Here is a 17057-nt window from a genome sequence, read left to right as displayed (position 1 = left end):
GCGCCTGCAAGGGCCAGCCTCTTTGGTCGGTGAAGAGGAGACCCGTTTCATACCTTCGACGCGACACCAGTTTGTGCGGCGTGCAGATACAGATACAGGCGTGAATAGGCGCGACCCATACGCTCAATGGGTAAAAAAAGAAAAAGGAGCAATCACCCGTCCAATTATCCAAGTGTGGCCGCCACCAAAGCCAGCGCTTGACCAAATCAGCCGCCTAAATCTAATTAAGCTCTATCTGGTAGCCGGGGAAGGCGGAATCTCCATGAGCCCATGTAGCTTACTACGAGACATGGTCCCATTGTAATGGTTATCTTCTCCTCGTCTCCCAAAGAGAGCTCAAGGAGTGCCTACGAGTAATCTGGAAAAATACGTAGCTCAAACCAATATGGGCGCTGGCCTGACGCGACAATGTCGTGTTGTTGTTGCTACAGCTATTTCTGTTTTCCTGGCCCTCTGTTTCAGACCAGCTTGGTGACCAACTTGCCAGTATTTCCGCCCTCAAACAACTTCAGCCACGTCTTCGGCACATCCTCAAACTTGGTGTCGACGACCTGCTCGCTCTCTTCATTCGAGATCTTCAACTTGCCGTCTTTCACGGCCTGCACAAACATTTGGACTGTTTCCTGTGCTTTCGAGAGGTAGTCTGACACGATGAAGCCGCGGATCGAGAGGCGCATTGTGATGACTTGGAAGTAGTCTATGTGGCACGAGACACGGTCAGTTGAGGGGTTCCGAGGTAGAAGAATTCGAAAAAGAGGAAAGGGGCTTTGATACTTTTCAACACAGTTGGTTCGGTGGAATTGTAGCCTGAGATGGAGCCGCATGCAATGGCCACACCGTACCGCTTCAGCCTTGCGAGCATTAGGTCGAGGATTTGGCCCTGAACCGGCCGGTACATTAGTACATTGCTGTTCTGCCACAGTCTCAGTCCCCGGATCGAGAGAGGAACTACTCACCCCGACATTGTCGAAATAGATGTCCACGAACCCTTCCGTTGCCTTATTCAGATCCTGTTCGAAGGTCGGGCTCTTGTAGTTGAGACACTTGTCTGCTCCCAGACTCTCAACCCAGCGGCATTTCGCATCGGAGCCGGCGATGCCAATAACCTCTGAGCAGCCAACAATCTGCATGACGAATCAGATGGTCAGCTCAGGAGAATAGCATGCTGAGGTGATCAGCTCCAACTTTGATCTTACATTCTTCGCAATCTGGACTACCATGCTGCCTGTTGCCCCCGCCGCTCCCGAAACCACCACTCTCCTGGTTTCCCGTCAGAATTTCAAGGGGCTGGTTAGGGAGAGAAAAGATTTTCCAATCCGCACAAACAAAGATGCGAGACTTACATCCCTTTCTTCGCTTCCCCTATGACGACCAGCCCATAATACGCTGTCAAACCCGGTCCACCGAATGCTCCCAGGTAGTGGGTCAGGCTCAAGCCATTGGGGAGTGGCTGTCGCGGACTGCAATCCGCAGCGTTCAGAACCGCGTATTCAGTCCATCCCGGAGCGGCCTGCACAATGGTTCCCTTGGGAAGGTTGTCAGCGGTCGAGGCAATCACTTCCGCCAGTCCGCGCGCAATCATGGATTGTCCGATCTCGACTGGGGCAGTGTAGTGCCGCTCCGCCTTGACGGCAGCGTCAATGGCCGGACGTTGGGCCGGGTCGTTTGAGAAGAAGAGGACTTTGACGAGGACTTGATTTGGCTGCAGCGGGGGGAGAGGCTGTTCGACCAGCTTGAAAGTCGGGTTCTCATCGCTACTTGAAAAGGTCGGAATGCCCTTGGGATGGTTGGCCAGAATCCATGTACGCGTGGATGTGGGAGTCGCCGCCATGCTGATGTAATGCCCACTGTCGACTGGCAAACGGGTATGTCTCTGGTCTCTGAACCTAGTTCTTCAGCGTTGTAGCCGGCCTCTCTGGACGAGAGGAGTCACACAGCGTGATATAGGCTGCTCGGCTAACTGCAGGTTATTACACCTATGAGCGATCCGTATTCGAGGCCTAGAACTATTATCCGACGGACAGATGAATCTCTCCGAAGGGAAAGCTGTGAAATGTCTGACCCGGATATGAAACAATAACGAACGGTGAGATTCCCTCTATCAGTCTCGAGCGTTTTCAAAGGTCAGACCATCGCCAGTATATATCATGACATTCACAGACTGCGCACAGAGGGGACAAAAGGGAAACATGGTGCCTAATTCAGGGAAAAACCGAGGTAAGAAAAGGCAAAGGGATTCGTGATTGGCGGAAGCCATATGCTTCTCCGCAACCCGGTTTCCGTCAACATGCGAACAAGGTGCATTGATCAGAGACCAGGCACATTTGTCAGCATCTCTCTGTTGATATAGCACCTACGTGGCGTCTGGCAATGTGCCCCCGTCAGCAGAACGTAGGGCTGGTCCTGCAGCTCAGAAGCTTTTGATACGGCCGCAAAAATCCCCATTCCACCGGATCACTCACAGGGAAGCCCTCTCCAATCCTACCTGGGCGACAACACCTCGTGCTGGTGGGAACAGAGACTCCTTGTGATGAGGATCATGGATGGATGTCAGCTTAACCCTTTCATTTGGCTCCAGATGAAATATTGTCACGTCGGCCAGCATTTGTAATGACCAGGAACAGAGCCCGAGTGGCTCAGTGAGTAGGCGCTGCTCTCGAAATGCGGATTTGCACCGGTCTGCACCCTCGATCGGACTGGAATGAGCCCTCGCGCAGCACAAGCAGAGGCAGTCCGAGGAGAGTGTCCACTGTTGATTCTTCAGCGGCACAGGGAGTGTCGACATGCTTCAGCCATAGAGCCCGTCCCACTCCTCTTCGTCGTCCTCGGGAGCGGCATTCTTCTTGATCTCCTCCAGCTGTTTCTTTTTCCGGTCCCTCTCTCTTTGCGCCAGGTCAACCCTGTCCAAAGGACACGTCCCATTCACCAGAAGCCACGGTCGGATGCACTCAAGATCAAAGATGTGATTCTGATGGCAAGGGAGGCGCACCAAGAGCGGATGAGGGTCTTCGACGAACGCATTACCGCAGATGGGGCAGTCGGCATCTTTTTGGACTTTCTTGATGTGAACCCGGTCCAATGCAGCAATATATTCCTCGTCCACGCCCTTGACTTCCCGCGGAGGCCGTTCGGCAGTGTCCATCAAGTTCTGGATCATGCTGTCGAGCAAGTTGGAGTCGGCATTGTCATTAATCCGACGCATTACTTCGAATGCCTCTGCAAGCGAGCGAAACACGGCGGAGACATCGGCAGGGACAGGGACAGCCCCTTCACGAGTCCGTTCTTCTGGTCGATCAGGCGTGACTTCGGAGAGGAGGCTCAAGAAAGTGGAGAGATCAGGTCTGCGTGGCTGGCTTTGGTTGCCGTTTGGTGGATCAGATGCGTGTTCAGCTAGAAACCGTCAACCCAGTCATTGAGCCATGAAGGCTGAGCTTACTCTCGTAGCTGCTCATCGTTATTCAATTATCGTAATAGAAGAACTGTGTCAGTACACTCCTAGCACTTAGTAGTAGCCTGAGGCAAAAGGACGGTCTGTGAGTCGTGACTCGGAGGAGAAATAAATCGGTGTCAAGCAACACTCAGGCACAGTCGATGGCGTGGCCCCTCCTGACAGACTCACTGCGACGGCGGGGTTGGGGTTGGATATGGCTAAATTGAGTCGACAGCCACCCGTGACAGCCAACCTGACCGACAGCCAAACAAGCAAATAGAGGAGGTCAATTCGTGGTGAAGCAGAAGCGCAGGTTGGAAGTAGGTGACCTGAGATAGACACCGAGCGGGTCGCAGGAGACCTTGAGGGGACAAACCTACCAAGTAGGGAAGAGAGTACGAAGGTGGCGCCACAGTCAATGTCAAGCCTAGTGGCCTCACCAGCCTCACCGGCGCGTCTCTATTAGCCACTCATGGCCATGGCTTTTGCTCCTGCTCCTGCCCTTAACTTCAACCATCAATCATCACTGCCCTTACTCCCATCATGACAAACCAGCCATAGTGGTATGAGACAGTCCATGTCCAAGTGAATCAAGTCGCCTCAAAGGCCCTTGTTTTTTTTCCCCTCCCCAAACCGCTTGCTCCCATCATGCATCGTCCTCCAGATCTGCGATAATTCAATAACGTCCGCATCAGTTTGCCCATGGAGGCAGATTGGGATGAGATCACACGCATCGCAGTGCCTTCGTCGGGACTGCATGCGATCCCGACTCCAGCGAGTGCAGTTGCCTTTGATGATTTGCAGGAACTTCTATGGGTCGGCAATGACCAGGTAGGCTTGCCTTGAACACTAACACTTGTCTACACATCTCACCTTTGAGGCTAGGGGCGAGTCACCTCATTCTATGGCCCTGAGTTGCAACGGTACGTCTCGGTCAAAGCTCATCTCGGGGAAGGGCCCGTCAAGCAGCTCTTGGTTCACGAAAAAGGTATCATTTCTATCTCGTCTTCCAGCGTCCATTTTGTCACCCGCAGAGGCTTGACGCAATGGCATATTTCACATCGCCTGATGACGGATCTCCGATGCATGGCTTTTGCTGCCACAAGCAATGTCATCATCGTGGCAGGCTGCCAGAGCACCTTTTTCATCATCGACATCGACAAAGGCCAAATTGCCTCGCAACATCCTGCTCAGGCAAAGTACACCATCCTGAGGAAAAGCCGTCACCTGTGTGCTGCGACCGACGACGGCAACGTGCATATTCTCAGTTTGACCGACTACCAGCTTCTCAAATCTTGGAAAGCCCACTCCAGCGCGGTGAATGACATGGACGCCCGCAATGATTTCCTGGTCACTTGCGGCTTCTCGGTCAGGCAGTTGGGCGTACCCATCGTCGACCCCTTGGCCAATGTTTACGATCTGAAGTCTCTCACATCTCTGCCTCCGATCCCTTTTCATGCAGGTGCTGCATATGCGCGTTTGCACCCGAAACTCCAGACCACCAGCTTCGTGGCGTCACAAACCGGCCAAATGCAGGTGGTGGATCTGATGAACCCTGTAAATGTCATGCTCAAACAAGCAAACGTCCAGTTCATGCTAGGTATGGAAATTGCCTCTTCAGGAGATGCCCTAATCATCACCGATTCAAACGGATGGATATACCTCTGGGGGTCTCCCTCCAAAGTGCGTTTCAATAATATTAGCAAGGAAACAGAATTTGCAGACCCTTCTCCTCAGCAGATCCCCCACGTCGACTGGAACGATGCCCCGCTCAACACCATAGGCATGCCATACTATTCAGAACCTCTACTGTCGGCGTGGCCAAGTCATATGGTATTTGAGGTCGGAGCGCCGCCAGCGCCGGTCGAGCCGTCACTGCTTTTTCACATGCAGACCGCCGAGATGGGCCACTACGCTCCGAATCTGAACCCTCGAAAGCTTCTCCGCTACCAGGTGGAAGACACCCGAGTCGGCCACGTGCCTGCTTCGATTACTGCGCCCAAGTTCCTGAGTGAAAGGGCGAAAGAGGCGCCGGCGTATGGAAGTGGGAGGAAGCTTTCTGACGCTGCCGAAGGATTGGCCGGGATATCTCTCAATGGCAGGGCACAAACCGATGAGGAACGAATGCTCAAATATAGCAACGTCGAGATCAAGTACAGCAGATTCGGAGTTGATGACTTTGATTTTCGGTACTACAACAAAACTCCCTATTCTGGTCTGGAGACGCACATTACCAATTCCTTTGTCAACTCACTATTACAGCTATACAAATTCATTCCTCTGATCCGCAACGTGGCCATCCAGCATGCCACCACGTCGTGCGTAGCAGGCCACTGCCTGCTGTGCGAATTTGGGTTTCTGTTCGACATGCTGGAAAAAGCGAATGGTCAGAACTGCCAGGCGACAAATCTTCTGAGGGCGTTCGGAGCATCTAGGGAAGCTGCGAATCTCAGCCTTTTCGAACATCTGTCTTTGGCCAACGGGACGCCGCTCTCAACCACGATACAAGCAGTGAATCGATTCTTCTTGAAGCAAATGGTGCACGACTATGTCACCATGTCGACGAGTAGTGATGGGATTGATGAGATTATTGCGAGCAAAGCTTTTGAAGCCATCCGCTGCATGTATTGCAATAATGAGACCTCCAAACCGTCAAGCACGTATGTGCATGACCTTGTCTATCCGCAACTCGAACCAAAGCACTCTATAAAATTCATCAAGTTTGCGTACTGCCTAAAGACCACCATCGAACGAGAAGCTAAGAACAGAGGTTGGTGCAGTCGATGTCGAAGATATCAACAGCTGGCGATCCGGAAGACAGTCCGGCAACTACCTTTCGTGTTGATGATCAATGCAGCACTGGGGGCTAATCCTGCGATGTGCGGACTTTGGGAGACCCCAGGCTGGCTTCCTTCCGAGATTGGTGTTATCGTACAGGATAGAAACGTGTACGTTTTCGAAGGTTCTGACCTCGCCCTGCATCAGCGGAACAAGTCTCCAGGCCTAGTCATCTACGAGCTTGTCGGATTCGTCGCTGAGATTGACACCAGTGAACGGCATCAACCTCACCTTGTCAGCATGGTGAACGTGGAGGTCTCAAGCGAAGGGCCCGAGATCTCCCACAATCACAAAGTATTTCCGAATTGGCACCTCTTTAACGACTTTTTGGTGTCGCCAGTCGATCCTAGAGAAGCCCTCCATTTCAACAAAGCGTGGAAAATGCCCAGTGTGATTGCATATCAAGTCAAGAATGCACACGGCAAACTCGATCACAACTGGAAACGATGTATGGACACTACCTTATTATACCAGCACTATAGCATCAACGGTCTCTATCCCAAAGATGGCTGCGTAATCCTGAGACCAGGAGAACTCCCAGAAAAAGGCACACCTATTGCTCTAGACACCGAGTTTGTCGAATTGGAGAAAGCCGAGATCAACGTCAAGGCTGACGGAACACAAGAAACCATTCGGCCAGCAAAGTCTGGTCTGGCGCGGGTCAGCGTGGTTCGCGGCCAGGGTGTGGACGAAGGGGTCCCTTTCATCGATGACTACATCACCATTTACGAGCCGATTGTAGACTACAAAACCCAGTACTCGGGTATTCGCCCAGGCGACCTTGACGCCCAAATTTCACATCACAACCTAGTGCCTCTGAAAGTGGCCTACAAAAAGCTGTGGATTCTGCTTAATCTTGGCTGCATTTTTGTTGGTCACGGTTTGGCATCTGATTTTCGCAAGGCAAATATTCACGTTCCCAAGTCTCAGACAGTGGACACACAATTCCTGTACCTCGCACCAGGCAGAAACCGGCGATTCTCGCTGCGATATCTTGCATGGGCCGTGTTTAAGGAATACATTCAGGAAGAAACAACTCTGGATGAGGCGATGCAAGTTGATGGGCACGACAGCATTGAAGACGCGCGCATGGCGCTACGACTGTGGCGCAAATTTCAAGAATACGAAGACGCCGGCGTCGCAGAGCAGATGATCGAGGATATCTACCGCAAGGGTACGAAATATGGCTGGAAGCCTCCTCCCCGCAGCATCGGTGGAACATTGATGGCTCTGGAGGGTATTGGCACTGGAGCGGCAAACAGTGCCGTGCAGAGTGGGAGAAATACCCCGGATCCGATGACTATGCCCTCGTCGGTGGCGGGTACACCGTTACCGAACTCACCGCCAAAGGGGACTGGAAGTGCCAGTGGAAGTGCCAGCGGTGGTGGCAGTTCGGGGGGAGGAGTGTTCAAATTGAATGCTGCGGGAGTAGGGACTTTCGTACCGGGCAACGGGATCATCAAGGAGAGTCCGCTTCGATAGGAGTGACGTGGAGAACTCGGCTGGATCACTAGAACTCGGTCAAAGGCCGAGATGACGAGACGAGATTTCGAAGTGCTGGAGATGTATTACTCTGGCTTTCATGTTGTTTGCCGGTCTCTGTGCTCCTTGAGATTCCAGCAAAAAAACCAATACCATCACTTATTATCATTACCTCGTACGTTCCTTCCCCGGCTTGACCTTCTCAGGTGCCTTTTTTCCATGTCTTACAAATTCTGGTTATGACTTCCTCTCTTTCTGTGTTAGTTCTTGCCTAAACAACACCCCTCACGGCACCTGGACCACCTGTACCACCTTTGCTCAATACATATGTTTCCCCTTGATGCCTTGGGGGTTCACTACCAAGCCCCTGATTGGCGGTCAACGTCTCCAATAATACCAAAGCATGATTTGCTTCACTCCACAAGTGGCTTAGCGCAGGGCTATTTTCAGCTCGAGGCCAAGCGAGGCTTGCTCTCAGCCTCATTTGATGATGATCGCAACGGAGGCTTGTTTTGTGAAACCGACCAGAAAGCCACCTAATAAACGATGCCTCAGTCCTCCTCTTGTATTATGCACTCGTACTCTGTGCTCTTGTCTGATATGCTGGACTCGGAACTCCTGTGAATTTGGCCTTGTGAATATTCTTCTGCGCAGCCGTGGATTGCGTTTGGTGCATGATACAGCTCGCGTTTCACGACCGATTGAGGATTGGCAGACCTCCCTGTTTCGACTTATTGATTCCCCCATTGTGAAACGGACCACCTCTCATCCGACGAAGGGAGCCTCGGCGAGCCACGACAGCAACATCTGCAACCGATATACATAGACTGTGTATCCCTCCGTCTGCCTCCGGGCGACCCCCTGTCCAACATGCCCTCCAAGATGAAGTCACGCCCTCAAGTCTACCCTCGACTGGCCTTCCACATCATCCGCACGATCGCATTCATCAGTGCCTCGATCGTGAGCGGAATTCTGATATATTTCTGCATTCAATTGCGGCACGATGGGTTTAAGTTGCCTTGGACGTTTATCATTGTAGGTTGATCAACCGAAAACAACTACGGCCCGAGCAACGACCAAATGTGCTGACTGAGAATCCCAGGTCCTCGCTGCGAGCCTCCTCTCTCTCCTCTGTCTCTTTCTCACCGCGTTCCTGCACGCCTGCTTTTTCCTCTCGCCGCTGTTCAATTTAATCCTCAACGTCACAGTCCTCATCATCTGGGCAGTCGGCTACTGCCTCTTGACATGGAACATGTACGGAACATTGGGTCACAGCTGCTCTCGAGCCAACTGGGCCTCTGACGACGGGATGATGATCTGCCGCACCTACAAGGCGTTGTATTCCTTTGAAGTGTTTGGGCTGCTCGCTCAGATTGCTCTGATTGTGTTGGACGTGAGGAGCCGCCGCGCACAGACCAAGCTGGGAAAGTACAACAAGATGGCTGCCATCGCCGCGAGAGGCGGCGGGGACGTAAAATTGGATGATCTGAACACCGAGCAGTCGAGGTCCGGGATGCACAGCCACGCGAATTCTCAGGACACGCTCCCCTATGGAATCGGAGATTACAGCGCTCATCATGGCGCCAACGACTCGCGATTAGGCTTGCGGGACAACGCAGCAGATACGGACTATAGCCATAGCCATTCGGGACAGGTCAGGACGGATGATTTCAGCAATTCCACCACCAGCGGTTTCAACTATAATGCATATACGCCGCACGTGCACAACACGGGCTACGGGAATGGTGGGTATGGATACGAGCCGCAGCGATGAAGAGGGGGATCAGCGAGCCAGGAATAACAATATAACAACGAGAAGTCATCTGTGGAGATTGTACAGGGACTGATTGATTCATCTTTTTTATTCATTTTCGCATATGAAGAAGTATGGGCGCAATTGATGGCGGAATTGGGAATCCCGGCTTCTCAGAAGTCGAAGCATCATGCCGGTCAACGCACGCATCGATCACAGCGGATTCGTGGGATTTCGCAATGTCCAATGGACCTTGATCAATGGGAAGGGCCAAGCAAAACACAAATGCTCAAGCTTCCGGGATATGTATGTTGATGCCCGGGCCTGATGTTTGTCGACTCCAAATCGTCTTGCAGGTGGATGTGGGATGTTTCAATGGACTCCAGCAGCAGCAGCAGCAGCAGCCGCAATTGCTACAACAAGACAAGAAGAAATGAAAAGTCACGAACGCACACTTCTTCTCTCCTCTCCTCCCCACTCCCGGGCTTTTAATTGCGCTATTCCATGCTCCGTAGCTCCTCGACAACATCTCTAGTATTAGGTGTATGCTGGTACCTGCGTAGGTATGTGAGTATGTGAGTACGTGAATATGTCCATCCATCAACCCGGGCTCTAGCTAATGTACAGGATGCGACAACGTTGTTCTGTTCGCTTGCTCTTCCCTTTTCTTCTGTTTTCTTTTCTCACGTCTCTTCGTTTCGTTTCCTCTTCCCTCCTGCTCCTATTTCTGCTCCACCCCCACCACCCCCAGATCTCGAAAACAAGGAGTCAAGTTTCTGCTGCCCTTTTTCCGTCCCCTTTTCCACCTTGGCCTTCTCGCCTGCCAGGACGGGCGGGAGGCCCTGGACCCTCCGCTTCGCGTCTTCAAGCAGTTCGATCTCGCGCTCGCGCTGGCCCTTGACCGTCGGCACAGACCACGAATTCGAGTTGACGTTTTTGTGTGCGAGCTTGTACTTTGACCCGACCAGGTGGGTGGTGTACGTGTTTGCGTCGATTTTCTTGACGTGCTGTTAACACAGTGGCAAATGAAACCCTACAGTCAGCCGTGTGGCCTTTTGAAAAGCTTACAGTACAATATCAACGTGGAAAGGGTCCTGGCGCAGAGCTGGCTGGTACCATACCTGATGAGCGACAATAAGCCAATGGTACTCGGTTCCCACAGGCGCACCACTCCCCTTGGGAGCATTCCTCGCCCGTCTCTTGGTCGTTTCAAAGTCGATTTTCCACAAATCCGGCTCCGTTTTCGTCTCCTTCCACACTCCCTGGTCGTAGTTCCACTTGTGCGAGCCGCCGATGGCCATGCCCGTGTACATCTGGCCGTGGAAGGATTTTAGGGCGTTGAAACCACCCTGTCGGCTGCCGCTAATGTGTCCTTTGGACTTGGCGTTAGCGACGCTCTCGTCTGCATCGTAGTCCGGAACTTCTTCTTCATCGAAGATCGCGGGGTCGACCTTCTCGGTGGGATCAATGTCGTCAAAGGAAGGGGCTTCGCTGGCGTTGCTGATTGTGTCAACGTGAGCCTCGCTGTCGTTGCTTCCGGGAATCACGGGTTGCGCCTCTTCTCCTTCTTCTACCATTACTGCCTTGTCCATTTCAAGGCTCTCGGCTTCCATCTTCAACTCAGAGTTAATAGCATTGTCCCGTCGCTTGGGGGGAGGAGTGGCATCGACAGTGGACGGCGCGGTTTCATCGGTCACTGCTGTATCAGAAGCAGTCTTTCTCCTTTTAGATCGGCGTGGCATTTTTGGGGGATTTCATGAAGAACAAAATGTCAGTGAGTCTAGGGTGTATGTACAGATACATAGCATGGGCGGAGAGTGGTTGTCAGGAGAGCCAAAAAGTGCCGCAGCCTCGTTTCCAGGTCGCATGACGTCAGTACCTAGTATCGTCATGTCACCCAATGTCGCTCGTGTCAATTACAGTCCACCAGTCAAACATGTGTGACACGCTTATTTACGATTACCAGGACACAGGCTATAGTTATGCGTATTGATTGCAACTGTGGTTGTGGTGGCTGTAGTTGTGGTCGGCGTCGTGATCGTGGTACCCGTGGTACTGGGCATCATGATGCAGGTCGAGGCGAGAGAGCTACTCGAAAGGGTAGAACATACTCGGTAGATGCTAGCGGCGACTGTGCCTTTATACGTGGCTCGGTGGACAAAGTCTATTATTGCAGCCCTGGTAGCTCTGCAAAGCTCTGGTAGCTCTAGGAGCTCCAGACCATAAACCTCAAGAGCCTCACCAAAGAGAGCGTGGAGTTGCTGGTGCGGGTTTGCGGGGGGAGCAAAGCGTATTCAGCGGTCCCCGGATAAAATCCACCACGGCACCACCAGTTCCCCCTCCCAGCCTCCGCACATACCCTCGTATTCTTCGCCTTCAGATATTAGCCTCACTGGCCATCCACAGCCCTCATCGCCATTCCTCCCTGCGCCGTCCCTACGCTTTCCCCGTGGTCCCGACGGGCGAATTCGACTGCCGGCTTCCACACCACGGCCTTGTGACTTGCATGGAGCTTGGACCTTTGGGTAGACTGCGTCGGAAACCCCACAACGCTACCACTAAAGCACCATGCGGTCGGCCTCTTGATTTCCAACTGCGGGCGTGAACAACCGTCACAACGCACCCAAGCTCATTTCTCCAACGCTCCATCTGTCCAAGATTATGTCTAGGAACGGCAGGACATGCACAAGGCGAGAGCCGTGACCCCGAGGCCAGATCCAAGCGCTGGAATCGCAGTGGCAGATGTACGAGGCACCAAAACCTTCCAATTTGTCACCGCAAACCCCTCCACCGACGCCGAACGCTCCAGGAACAAAACCATCGTTCGTTCCAATGCTTCCAACTACCACTGGCGACGGGTCAAGAAGTCTACTGATGGCACCGCAAGCCGACCGGTCGGAAGACGTCGTTCTTCAAACCGCGGACAGGTCAAGCCTTCCAAGAGAACCCTGGCCCCCGCGACTCCTCAGACTGTCGCATCGTCCTCGACCGAAAGTGAAGATCGGACACCCAAGAGCGAAGAAGAGTCAATTGAGCTCGTCAACGAGTCGCCTCCGCCAGGAAGCGAGCTGGTAATCATTCCCACCACCCACCTGTCCAGCTTGGTGGTCTCGGGGCATCATGACCCCTTTGAAACATATCCATGCGACTTACCCAAGGAGTTTGTTAGCCCTGTCCTCGACCAAGGTTGGTGTTGGTTCCCTTGAACAAATGAAAGAAGAGACAAAGGCTGACATTGGCGTTAGTGAATAGCTTCCTGTCTCTGATGTTCCCGCCTGAGAAAGGACAGACTTTCAGTCCACATTCTGAGAAATGGCTTCGCATGACCTTTCGCGATCGAAGTCTCTTTCACGCGTCGTTGTTTTGCCAGCTCACACGCAATCGTATTTTTCTCTTGTCCCCTGCCGAGTCCCGGGAGCAAATGCAGTGTTACACAGAAACCATTAGAGGCGTACATCAGAAGTTCGCCGATTCTTCGATGAGCTGCGAGGATGAAAATATCCTGGCCGTGTACGCCCTGTCATATCATGGAGAGCCTCGACTTCATCCTCCCGCTGCCGCACCATCCCAAGGTCCATTAACTACCTTGCAACTCCTTCATCTGTACGGCGGCCGGCTGCATACTGTCAATGTGCATCTGCAAGGTCTGGCCAAAATGTTGACTCTCCGGGGAGGGCTTTCAAAAATCAAACTCCCTGGGCTAGCACAAGCTATTTCTTTGTGAGTTGCCCTCCTCTACCAACCTGAGCCCGAGGCTGACATGACCTGACAGTGGCGACATCATTCTTGCGAGCCAGACTCTTACCAAACCAATGCTGTCGTATGAGAAGATGCATGACGATGTTATCGGACCTCTGAATGCAGCCTCAAGAAAAACCCATCCGCTCGTCGGTCTCGGCAGAGGGTTCCGTGTCCTACCGGAAATACTAGGACATGAAATGGTAGAAAAGCTCCTCATTGTTCTGAAATGGATCATTCAGTACACGTTTGCTGTGGACGACCATGTCAAAGAAAGACCAGAGGCCCAGAAACTGGGCTACCTTTCAGACGAGAGAAATTTCGTGCAGCACAATCTCCTGCTTCTAACACCACTTCCTACGGAGGTTCAAGACGAGCACCCCTTGCTCAGGCTTGCGCGGTTGGGCACAGTCGTCTACAGCCTGCTGGTGGTATTCCCGCTTCCAGCGATTGCCGCCCCTTTCCACCAACTCGCTCGGGCTATCAAAACACAGTTATTAGACCCGTCTATCCAGCCATGGTGGACTGAAGCATCCGACCTGATCCTGTGGGCTACGGTGATGGGGGCAATTGCAGCAGTAGGGTCATCCGATCGCCCATGGTATCGCACCATTCTGGACGAGCTTACTCGACGCCTGGACATTGGCAGCTGGCCAAGTATGCGGGAGCGGCTGGGCATGTTTTTGTGGTACGAATACACAAATGATTCGGACGGGATCAGGCTTTGGAGGGAGATCGAGGAGTCCAACCTGTTCCGCGTGCCAAAGTGAGTGGAGATGCGGTAGATCAGCCCCGAGGGAATTGAATGGCATTTGCGGCATTTGTTTTGCCGCTGCTTGATGCAGCCATTAGCATACATATCTGACCGTGTACTTTGTCTCTATTTCCATGAGGCGAGAGGATACCTTGATTGAGAAAGGCTGCGTGCGCGATGCAAGTTCTCCTCAGGCTCCGAACTTGTACACAGGGGCTCGATGATGGATGACGTCAATTAATCCGTGGCATTTTCTTGGCAAGATTCACAGACTCCTTGGTGCTTGTCCTTTCGCTCTTCCTTCGACTCTTTCGCCTACCACAGCCTGAACGACTTCACCCTGTCAATTCTCTTCTGGTACATGATGCGAATGCGACATGATAAGAAAGCATGAATTGACGCCCCACAACTGCCGAGCAGAGACAGAAATCCTAGCGTTGACCGAGGCCCATGCAATATGCACCTGCCCTTCAGGCTGTGGGATTCACAATTGGCCCCTGCAAGCCAATGTCGACAGCATGAACCTAATGCAATGCATGGCACTTCGGTGTCGGCCCAATCCCGTCACTTTTCCTCAGCTTCTGTCTTGTGGCTCGCTTCTGGGCTGAATGCAGGACGCTTGTTCGCATTTATCTGCCTTTTGCTTCGACATAAATACGTCTAAGTTGATCATGAATTCTACTTTTGTTTTTACCCTTTTTCGCTGAACGAGTTCTTTCAACTTATTTCCTGGCTTCCTGCGTCCTCTGCCCACGATTTCTAAGATGGTTGGCAAACCAAAATATCCGCATCCTGCGTCCGGCTGGCAGCCTTTCCAGGCTTTGATCTCTCGGCTTTACAGAGAAGAAGATCGACCGTTGAAAGAGGTTATGCAGATCATGGAAACCCAACATGGCTTCAAAGCAACGTAGGCCAGCTAGTCACCCTGATACATACCGTCTCTAACAGGTTCAAGCGAGAAAATGTACAAATCGAGGATCCGCGCTTGGCGTCTTGACAAAAAGAACAAACGTGCTGAGGTGCAAGAGATTCTCCGCCTGCGGGAAAACAGGAAGTTGCTTGGAAAGAAATCAGCTTTTATTCTTCGAAACCGTCCCGTCGATATGGACGACGTCGAACGGTACGTGAAGCGAACTGGGCTACTCATACAGCAGGCGGAGCCTCTGTCCAGCGGATCAAGCCCGCTACCAGACCTCATTTGCTTCACGCCGCCACCCACGCCGCACCCCTTGGATGCGCCTGTATCCTTACGAAACGTCGAATTGTTTATGCATTCCTTAGAAGCATTTGTTGAGCACTCTCTTCAATCAGGAATCTGGAAACGTGGCAATGATATCATGGGATTGGCATCCATAACCAGTGATCACACTCCCTGGTCGCGAAACAAATTCGTGATGGCGATAGAAAGAGGAGTTCAAAGGTACAACCTGGGACACAAAATACAAGCGTGCCGGCAGTGGCAGCTGGCACTGTCCTCCTTGAAACCTATTGTGTGTTCCGGGAGTCCCTCTCAGCTACTAAAACTAGTCGAGCTTATTGCCTATTTGGCGGGATGTCAAGACGGGGTTGCAGCTCTGTTACTGCGCAAACTGGCTGACCTCGTCAAGGGTCACCACCAAGCCTCTGCCGACACTCGTTTGTGGATGCTTCAAAACCTCAGTCGAATTGAAGCCAAAGACGTGATACATTTGCGCGAAATGTCGCACAACTTTTCTCAGAAGGCCTTTTCTAGCTACTTTTCTCGGGAGGCATTCTTCCTTCTCGATACTGAAACTGTCCTATCGCAAACAGACACTCCGCCAGGACTGGACCCGGCCGTTGGAAGCTCCCGATTTACTGATTTGCTCTCCGAATGGAAGACTTATGATGCTGAAGCTCTGCGAGCTGCGAGAAGTGCGATGGAAATTTTAATGGCCTTGAAACAATATGAAGAAGCAGAAAGACTCGCGTTAATGCACATTGAACGGCTGCAAGGAATGGCGTACAGCGATGTGGTCGCGGGCCAGTTGTCGCACACATACAGTTATCTGACCCACCTTTATCTGAGAGCGGACAACCTCAACCTGCAAAGGGCCTACCACTTCACTCGTATGAAGGTCGAGAACTATTTTGAGATGTTGATGGTTTATAGGCCGGACATACCTGAGGATTTTATCCTTCCCTCGTTTGCCTTGTTGGCCAATTTGGCGCGTTCACTCTGCATGAACAAGGAAGCGGCGGAATGGGAGTGCGAATACACCATTCTCAAGAGAAGAACTGACGCGTTGGCCATGAGCGAGCTCTCGCCGTTTTGGAAGCAAGCTGGACTCGGTCTGGAAGACCAAGACGGACAGGCTGATGCAACATGTGCACTCGCTCCGTTCCCCTCCATAATGTTCCCGGAGATCTTCATGGAGGACCGTCGGGACTGCCACGGCCATGAAATCCACGGACAAAGAGACGCCGCCGCCGCCGATGAACGACAGCGTAATATCAATAATATCGCAATTTTCAAGGCCGACTGGGGAAAAGAAAGCAGCAACAGCAATAGCGGCAACCGCAGGCCTCGGATGACCGCGACACCAATCGACGACACCCTCACGACGTCGACAAGTTCCGACGACATACGAGAACAGTTCGAGAGCACCAATATGCCCATGCGCATGGATTGTTCCTCAGACGGAAACCTGTCAAGGTGGCATGAGCATACATGCTACCATCAGCCGAGCCGGTAGCTCCCTCCCGTCGGCCCCCTGACGGCCCTGTCCTGTCCTGTTCCGTCTTGAACACGGTTCTGCTATGTTATACCGTGTCATGCTATACCATGACATGCTACCACCACTACATGTCATCGCCCCAGCCCGTGTTGCCCGTAGGACCGGTGTCTTCACTCAGCTTTAGTCCGGTAAGGAGAGGACGCTTTGTTTGTTTGTTTGGGTTTTTTTCCCCTCCGAGCCAGGTGTAGGCGGAGGCTATTGACTGTATCGACCAACGTCGTCGGCTGACCTACACATTGATTCGCTCTAACCTTGGGTCCTGGAACCATGGCACAGGTGACGCAATTATCCGGGTATGGAGGACTC

At 52.4% G+C, this 17057-nt stretch overlaps 7 protein-coding genes across 7 annotated transcripts; 4 read left to right on the top strand and 3 right to left on the bottom strand.

The window, feature by feature from the left end:
- Nucleotides 1-458: 458 nt before the first annotated feature.
- Z519_00785 (uncharacterized protein) lies at nt 459-1831 on the bottom strand (the record flags this gene model as incomplete). The annotated part of the gene is made up of 5 exons (XM_016758542.1): nt 459-697; nt 775-880; nt 957-1124; nt 1197-1260; nt 1344-1831. 5 exons carry the CDS (start codon nt 1829-1831, stop codon nt 459-461), a joined length of 1065 nt encoding a protein of 354 aa, XP_016625791.1.
- Nucleotides 1832-2788: 957 nt separating this feature from the next.
- Nucleotides 2789-3452, bottom strand: Z519_00784 (uncharacterized protein; the record flags this gene model as incomplete). The annotated part of the gene is made up of 2 exons (XM_016758541.1): nt 2789-3390; nt 3437-3452. 2 exons carry the CDS (start codon nt 3450-3452, stop codon nt 2789-2791), a joined length of 618 nt encoding a protein of 205 aa, XP_016625790.1.
- Nucleotides 3453-4132: 680 nt separating this feature from the next.
- On the top strand, nt 4133-7750 carry Z519_00783 (uncharacterized protein; the record flags this gene model as incomplete). Its single annotated transcript, XM_016758540.1, has 2 exons — nt 4133-4261; nt 4316-7750. The coding sequence occupies 2 exons, from the start codon at nt 4133-4135 to the stop codon at nt 7748-7750; spliced, it is 3564 nt and encodes a 1187-aa protein (XP_016625789.1).
- An 870-nt stretch (nt 7751-8620) lies between these two features.
- On the top strand, nt 8621-9524 carry Z519_00782 (uncharacterized protein; the record flags this gene model as incomplete). Its single annotated transcript, XM_016758539.1, has 2 exons — nt 8621-8785; nt 8853-9524. The coding sequence occupies 2 exons, from the start codon at nt 8621-8623 to the stop codon at nt 9522-9524; spliced, it is 837 nt and encodes a 278-aa protein (XP_016625788.1).
- Nucleotides 9525-10186: 662 nt separating this feature from the next.
- Z519_00781 (uncharacterized protein) lies at nt 10187-11245 on the bottom strand (the record flags this gene model as incomplete). Its single annotated transcript, XM_016758538.1, has 2 exons — nt 10187-10510; nt 10625-11245. 2 exons carry the CDS (start codon nt 11243-11245, stop codon nt 10187-10189), a joined length of 945 nt encoding a protein of 314 aa, XP_016625787.1.
- Nucleotides 11246-12184: 939 nt separating this feature from the next.
- Z519_00780 (uncharacterized protein) lies at nt 12185-14011 on the top strand (the record flags this gene model as incomplete). Its single annotated transcript, XM_016758537.1, has 3 exons — nt 12185-12689; nt 12749-13223; nt 13276-14011. 3 exons carry the CDS (start codon nt 12185-12187, stop codon nt 14009-14011), a joined length of 1716 nt encoding a protein of 571 aa, XP_016625786.1.
- Nucleotides 14012-14759: 748 nt separating this feature from the next.
- On the top strand, nt 14760-16709 carry Z519_00779 (uncharacterized protein; the record flags this gene model as incomplete). The annotated part of the gene is made up of 2 exons (XM_016758536.1): nt 14760-14902; nt 14951-16709. The coding sequence occupies 2 exons, from the start codon at nt 14760-14762 to the stop codon at nt 16707-16709; spliced, it is 1902 nt and encodes a 633-aa protein (XP_016625785.1).
- Between the last annotated feature and the right edge of the window lie 348 nt (nt 16710-17057).

This window comes from Cladophialophora bantiana (genome assembly GCF_000835475.1).
Source record: "Cladophialophora bantiana CBS 173.52 unplaced genomic scaffold supercont1.1, whole genome shotgun sequence".
Lineage (NCBI taxonomy): Eukaryota > Fungi > Ascomycota > Eurotiomycetes > Chaetothyriales > Herpotrichiellaceae > Cladophialophora > Cladophialophora bantiana.
This window is presented reverse-complemented; position numbering and strand designations above follow the sequence as displayed.